This window comes from Penaeus chinensis, chromosome 35 (assembly GCF_019202785.1).
Source record: "Penaeus chinensis breed Huanghai No. 1 chromosome 35, ASM1920278v2, whole genome shotgun sequence".
NCBI lineage: Eukaryota > Metazoa > Arthropoda > Malacostraca > Decapoda > Penaeidae > Penaeus > Penaeus chinensis.
In genome coordinates this window covers 3840844-3848343 of record NC_061853.1, presented here as the reverse complement: position 1 = coordinate 3848343, position 7500 = coordinate 3840844, and the positions used below count along the sequence as shown (strand labels likewise).

Sequence of the window (7500 nt, the reverse complement as noted above, 5' to 3'; positions counted from 1 at the left end):
ATATGTGTGTATGTGTGTGTAGATCTATATACTTTTCTTCCCAGTTCCTTTTTGTAATTATTTTTGCATTTTCTTTCGTCCTTAACTCATCTCTTTGCTCGTCCTTCACCTCAGGTTTCATTTCCACTAAAATATCGTTTATATGTGTTTATTTACAACACAGTTCCTCTTTTCCTTTTCCTTATGTCTGCTTCGTCTCTCGTGATTCCTCCTTAACCCCGTCTTCCCCTCTCTCTCTCCCTTCCTCCCCCCCTCCCTCATCCCCCATTTCAAGGCCCTACCTTTACCTACCTATCGGTCTCCCCCCCCCCCCTCCCCTCTCAATCCATTCCCTTCCCACTCCCCCCCCCCCCCATCCCTTATTCCTTTCCCAAGTGCATATATCTAAATATCCCTCGCGTATGTGATTGAAAAAGCCTGATCCAGTCTCCATTTTCCCTTTTTTTTTTGGGGGGGGGGGTAAGGGGGTGAGGGAGGGAGGGGGGTAAGATTTTGTCGGTTTTCTTGGAGATTCATTCTTTCTTTATGTATCTATTTCTTTTTTTCTTTTCTTCATTTCTCTTCTCTTCTCTTATCTTACCTTTTCTCTTTTCTTCTCTTCTCTTCTCTTCTCTTCTCTTCTCTTCTCTTCTCTTCTCTTCTCTCTCTCTCTCTCTCTCTCTCTCTCTCTCTTTCTCTCTCTCTCCCCCCCCTTTCTCCCTCTTTCTGTCCTTCCCTCTTCTCTCCCCCTCTCTCCTCTCCCCCTCTCTCCTCTCTCCCTCTTTCTCCCTTGTACTGATGTCCTGCCCAAAGGGATTAATGGCATTCAATATGTAAACATGTTGCTGAGATCGGATTGGAGAGAGATCTTTTTTGAGGTAGGGGGGGGGGGGGGAGGGGGGAGGGGGGAGGGAGGAGGGAGGAGATGGTTGGGGCTTTTGGGTTGAAACGTTTTTCTTTTTCATTTTCTTTTTTTCTTTTTTTTCTTTTTAATGTATTCTTGTGGGTTCAGATATGTGGATATTCAGACGTGAAAGCTTTGGTTCTGCTACATTTCTGCTATCCTACTGCTATCTTACGGCTACTTTCCTGCTAACTTTCTACCTTCCTGCTGCCCTCCTGCTACTTTACTACTTTACTGCTACCTTAATGCTACCTTACTACCTTACTGCTACCTTCCTGCTTCCTTACTGCTATCTTCGTGCTACCTTTCTGCTATCTAACCGCTATTTTGCTGCTACAGTTATATCTGCTACTGTTGAGGCCTATGCTAACAATATCATATCTACTGCTTCTGCTTCTGTTATTATTACAACTACAATTTTGCAGCTGCCCATACTATTATTACTGCTTTTGTTATTTTTGTTGTCGTGTGGGACACCATTGCACCCTTCCAATACTACATTCGAACATCCAATTATTTATCTGTTTATCTATCGTTTTCTCTCCCTCCCTCAATTTCTATTTATCTCTTCATCTCTCACACCCGCCCTCTATCTATTTCTTTCGCTCCTCTCTTTCTGTCTGTCTATTCATCTATATATCTCTCCTTTCTCACTTTTCCTTCTCTCTCTCTCTCTCTCTCTCTCTCTCTCTCTCTCTCTCTCTCTCTCTCTCTCTCTCTCTCTCTCTCTCTCTCTCTCTCTCTCTCTCTCTCTCTCTCTCTCTCTCTCTCTCTCTCTCTCTCTCTCTCTCTCTCTCTCTCTCTCTCTCTCTCTCTCTCTCTCCCTTTCTTCCTCCCCATCCCAATCCCCTCCCTTCCATCCCCCCCCTCACTCATTCTCTCTCGTCTCTTTCTTCCGTTCTCACAATTCCTTTCTCTCTCTCTCTCTCTTCTCCCCCTCCCTCCCCGTCCCTCCCCTTCTTCCCGTCCCTCCACTTCCTCCCCTTCCCTCCCTTCCTTCCTCGTTCCTCCCCTTCTCCCCTCTCCTCCCCTTCCACACAACTGCCCTTCCCCACCAACTCAGTCAACCCTGCATCTCCCCCCACCCAGCATCGACACCCGTGCCTCTTCTTCCCCTTTGGAAAGCGGTTAAATAACACCCCCTCCCCCACCCCTAACCCCACCCTCACCCCCACCCACGAAAGCGTTGACTTGCTGGTCTCGTAGAAACTGAATTTCCTGTGTATTGTAGCAGGCGTCGCTCCGTCCGTCCCGTGTTATTATGGGCGCGTGGGCTGCATACATTTCTTCTGTGTCTTTTTTGCTCTCTCTCTTTCTCTTGCTCGTTCTCTTTCTCGCTCTCTGTCTCTGCCTGGCTTTCTCTTTCTCGCTCTCTGTCTCTGTCTCTGTCCCCTCTCTCTCTCTCTCTCTCTCTCTCTCTCTCTCTCTCTCTCTCTCTCTCTCTCTCTCTCTCTCTCTCTCTCTCTCTCTCTCTCTATCTCTATCTATCTATCTATCTCTCTCTCTCTCTCTCTCTCTCTCTCTCTCTCTCTGTTTCTCTTTCTCTTTCTCTTTCACTTTCTCTTTACTCTTTCTCAGACAGGCAGGCAGACAGACAGACAGAAACAGAAAAATTGAGAGAGAATGAGAAAGAGAAAGGGAGAGAGAGAGAGTATAAGAGTATATGAAAGAGAGAGAGAGAGAGAGAGAGAGAGAGAGAGAGAGAGAGAGAGAGAGAGAGAGAGAGAGAGAGAGAGAGAGAGAGAGAGGATAAATGCAACATTGACAACGCAAAGTGGCGAATTCTTCAACTCTCCTCCTTTCCCATAATTCAGCGTTCGACAACATCTTAGTTTCGCCGCTGATTGACGCTGAGTTATGAGACTAATTTGAAAATCACAGGGAAAAAAAAAGAATATGTGATGACACGGCAATCTTGACCGCACATTCACATTGGGGAGAAAATCTTATTGGAGGAAGAGGCATTTTTCAATTTTTGCTTTCTTATTATCATTATCTCTCTTTGTCTTTTTTTTCTCTCTTCTTTTCTGTGTGTATTATTTCCCCCTCTTGTGTAGATTTTTTTTTTCTTATTTTCATATATTTTCCCTTTCAAAGCATTTAGTTTGCTTTGTGATCATTTCCGGTGATAAAGAATTCAAGCACTGTATTAAAAGGACATAAAAGTCCCTTTCTGTTAACACTCTGTCCTCTCGACGCCGCCTCCCAAAATACACCCATTTCAGACTCAAATAAGCCCTTAAATAGGAGAGAGAAAAGGTTACGTTATTTTCGTGGCCTTTCCCCTCGGCAAGTCACCCAGGACCCTGAGGGGAAAATTGTTTTGGATGAGAAAATTGTGCCGAGAAACTGGGGGGGAAAAGTGAAAGAACTTACGCCCAGATCTAGCTCAATTGAGACCAAATAGTAGGGCTGGCCAGACCAAACTGGCGACCGAGTGTTCGCCCTTGTTAGCGAGGTCTTTATGACCAATTGAGTGTGTATGGGCCCCCACTGCGACGGGCGGCGCTGAAGGAGGTTATCTCAAGGCGGGCGGGGACCTGACCCACATCCCGACGCGGCGGCAGATTCAGGCGGGAGATAGCTGCAGGGGCCTCGTCACGCCACAAAGAAACGTTCTTATTAAGAGGCGAGAGAGAGAGAGAGGGGGGGGGGGGGGACGACACGACCGAAATGTGTATATATATAACTGAGGGACGGGAGGAGGGGGTTGGGATGAGGAGGGGAGGTAACAACACACACACACACGCGGACACAGGCACTGGTCAAAGCGGGCGCTCTCGGATACTCGCCGTCAGATCTGAAGGGGCGTGATAATAGCATTCGTAGGGCGAGTCCGTTGGCGCTTTGATGTTTGTTATCTGGGAAGAAGACGAGATTACGACGTCTGACGGAGTGGACTAATGACAGGCCTTGGAGGAGAAGAGCTGCAGTGCGCGCACACTTTAGAAATCGCCGACGTAACTTCATCATGAAAGACGGTCCTCGGCGCTCCCTCTCAAGACACAGGGTTTTCTTTATGACATACACTCTCCAAGACACAGGGTTTTCTTCATGTCGGGCTACACGTCTCCAAGACACAGAATTTTCTTTACGACATTCGCGTTCTCCAAGACACAGGGTTGTCTTTATGACTCATGCTCTTCAAGACACAGGCTTCTCTTAATGCCTGGCTACGTCTCAAAGACACGTGATTTTCTTAAAGCCAAACAGGGTTTTCTTATGACATATACGCTTTCCAAGACACAAGGTTTTCTTAATACCAAAATACGAACGTTCCCAAGACAAAGTTTTCGTAAAACCGCTACACACTACTTTGTTGAATACCAGATTACACGGTTTTCAAAACACAGACTTTTATTGATAAATTCTTTATATACTACATATACAAGATTTTCAAATAGCAAACCCAGAGAGAGAGAGAGAGAGAGAGAGAGAGAGAGAGAGAGAGAGAGAGAGAGAGAGAGAGAGAGAGAGAGAGAGAGAGAGAGAGAGAGAGAAACAACAAAGAGAGAAACCACCTACACAAATAGCCCTCAACCGGACCCGAGGAGCGCGCGAGGGAGGTCGTCCACAGGTAGCCCCTACGTAGCCCTCAGGTAGCCACGCCCTCTCATTGTCTTGCTTCACACTTCTCATCGCGAGGAACCAAGAGCGAGACTATGAACTATCGACCTGGCTCACTACCTATTCTTCCGGATGACTCTCGCCTCATTCTGGACGGGATGGGATTTCACACTCAGGGACGGCTCCCCGCGGCCCTGGCTGGCTGCTCCCTCTTCTTCTTCGTCTTCTTCTTCTTCGTCTATTCCTTCTTCTTTATCTTCTTCTACTTCTTCTTCGTCTTCTTCGTCTTCTTCTTCTTCGTCTTCTTCGTCTTCTTCTTCTTCGTCTATTCCCTCTTCTTCATCTTATTCTACTACTTCTTCGTCTTCTTCGTCTTCTTCTTCATCTTCTTCTTCGTCTTCTTCTTCTTCGTCTTCTTCTTCTTTTTCTTCACATTATTGTTATTATTAGTATAAGTATTAGCATTATTAGTATTATTATCATTGTTGTTGTTTTGGTATTAACGCATTCTCTTATCTCCTTCCAGACCATCCTGAACTCCATGCACAAATACCAGCCGAGATTTCACTTGGTCCGAGCCAACGACATCTTAAAACTCCCGTACTCCACGTTCAGGACCTACGTCTTCAAGGAGACAGAGTTCATCGCCGTCACAGCCTATCAGAACGAGAAGGTAAATGGTCTTTTAGAAAGGGTTTTTTCTTTTTTTTTGGGGGGTGGGGGTTGGGATGGGGTAGGGGTGGGGGTGGGGGGTTAGAAGGTAAGGTAGGTCGTGGTGGGGTTTTGCTTGTTTTATGTGTGTAGTTTTTGTTTTGTGTGTGTGTGTGTTTGGTGTGAGGGGGGGGGGGATTGTTTGTTGGTGTTATGACGTTAATATTGTTGTTGTTGATGATTTTTTTATGTATTTGTTGTTGTTAATGTAATTGTATATGTTATTATTGTTGTCAGTAGTAGTAGTTGTAGCAGTAGTAGTAATAGTAGTAGTTGTAGTAATTATTTTTTTTAGATTAAATAGGGTTACTAGGATAAGGATGCAGATTTGTTATTTTGTCATTTAAAAAATATATATTACAGTTAAATGCGACTTCGTGAAAACATTCGCGTTTCTTATTGAATATATCCAACGGAGAAAAAGTCCTTTAAACATTCATATTGCACTGGCAAATTTGCAAAGAATTTATGCCATAATATAAATGGTATATAAATAGCGGGATAAAATGTCTGACAGCGCACCCATGTGTTCCCGAGCAATAAAAAGCCAATAAAATATCCGTAATGGCAAGGGTGTCAATCACTGAGTTCCCCGTCGTCACCGCCTCGGCTTCGTCCGATTGACTCCCTTCGGGGCTCGGCATTGAGACTGACCAACCCTTGGTCATTCTGCTTATAGCTTTTGAATGGACAGATCGTGTCTCTCCTTGACGATATCATTGAGTGTACCCATGTTCGAGATAAATCCACCGGCTGCTACTGGTATCGTATTACCCCCCCCACACCCCCCTCGTGGCTATTAAGCGAGGTGCTAGCCGGAGCCGAGGGCAAGGTTTGAGAAGCGCGGGGCAGTGTTGACACATGCCAGCTACGAGACGAAGGCGGTCGCTCCTCTCATGTTTTGATACAATTACAGGAACCGCGAGGCCAGACATTTTTATCATCATTTCATCATCTTTATTCTCACTGAATTTTAAGTTTGAGGGTTGTGACATGGGAGGGAGGGGGAGATGGAGGGCGGGAAGGGGGAGGGAGGGAAGGAGGGGGAAGAGGGAGGGAAGGATGAAAGGGAAGAGAGGGAAGGATGAAAGGGAAGAGAGGGTGGGAGGAAGGGAGGGAGGGAGAGATGGAAGGGGAGGATAGGAGCGGAAAGGGAGAAGGGAAGAGAGAGAGGAGAGAAGAAGGAAGAAGGGAAGAGAAGGATATGAGGATCGGAAGAGGGGGGGAAGGAAGGGAAGGGAAAGAGGGAGAGAAAGGGAGGGAACACTACCCTTAACCTCCATTCTCCGAGTTTGTAGAATGAGACAATCGTTTTATTATTCTAGACTTAATTTTAATCGAGTTTTCAGAAGGGAGGATCGCCCGTATATATATTTTTTTTTCTTTCACTCATTTTTTTTTCTTTCTTTCTGCCATTCTCTCTCTCCCTCTCTCCCTCTTCCTTCCTCTCCTTTCGGTCATGTTATTCCAAAATCTGAACAAGTTGAGGCGGTATTTTGAGCGGGAACTTTGAATAGATTGATGTTTTCTCAGCATCGCATACAATTAGATACGAACAAAAAGATTTTTTTTTTTTTTCTAGGGGGGTTAGTTCGATAGAGGGGAAAAGAAGGGGAGATTAGGGAGGGGAGAAGAGGGGGAAGGATGGGTGGATTTGATTTGTCGTGAGAATTTTCGATTTTTTTTTTTTTTTAATGGATCAAAGTTGAAATGTCATGATGACAGATTTTTTTATTAATGATTTTTTATGGGTATGTATTGAATTCGTGTATACATCAATTTAGAAACACACGCTCACGCGTCCACACGCTCACACACACACACACACACACACACACACACACACACACACACACACACACACACACACACACGCACACACACGCACACACACACACACACACACACACACGCATAAATACTCGTTCACCCCCCTTACATACACACAGACATACGCCCACATATCAAACTTAACCCCGCCTTTATTCCACGAAGCCTAGACATACAGCTAGACTCCTCCCTCCTTTCTTCCCCAACTCCCTTCCCCCTAACCATCATCTCCCCCCTTTCCCCTCCCCATCATCTCTCCCCCTTACTCTCCCCAACATCCTTCCCTTATTTTACCCCTTACATCTTCCCCAACCCCCTCCCCCCACATCTTCCCCCCTTACCTCCCCCCCTCATTTCCTTCACCGTCTAAATCTCCCCCCCCCCCACCCCTTACCTCACCCCCCCCCCTTCTCAAAAACAAAAACAGAACCGCATCGTCTTCTGCTGTTTTTGTCCGAGTCTCTCCGCCCAAAGCATTTGCATGTTATCGCGTCCAGTTTGACAGTGGA

At 45.8% G+C, this 7500-nt stretch overlaps 1 protein-coding gene across 4 annotated transcripts in view; it reads left to right on the top strand.

Moving 5' to 3' along the window:
* LOC125044003 (T-box transcription factor TBX3-like) overlaps positions 1–7500 on the top strand; it is a 213484-nt gene that overhangs the window by 189021 nt on the left and 16963 nt on the right. For all 4 annotated transcript variants that reach the window (XM_047640414.1, XM_047640413.1, XM_047640416.1 and 1 more), the window contains one exon: positions 4977–5123. In XM_047640414.1, the coding sequence (XP_047496370.1) occupies positions 4977–5123 (147 nt within the window). The remainder of the gene's footprint in view (positions 1–4976; positions 5124–7500) is intronic.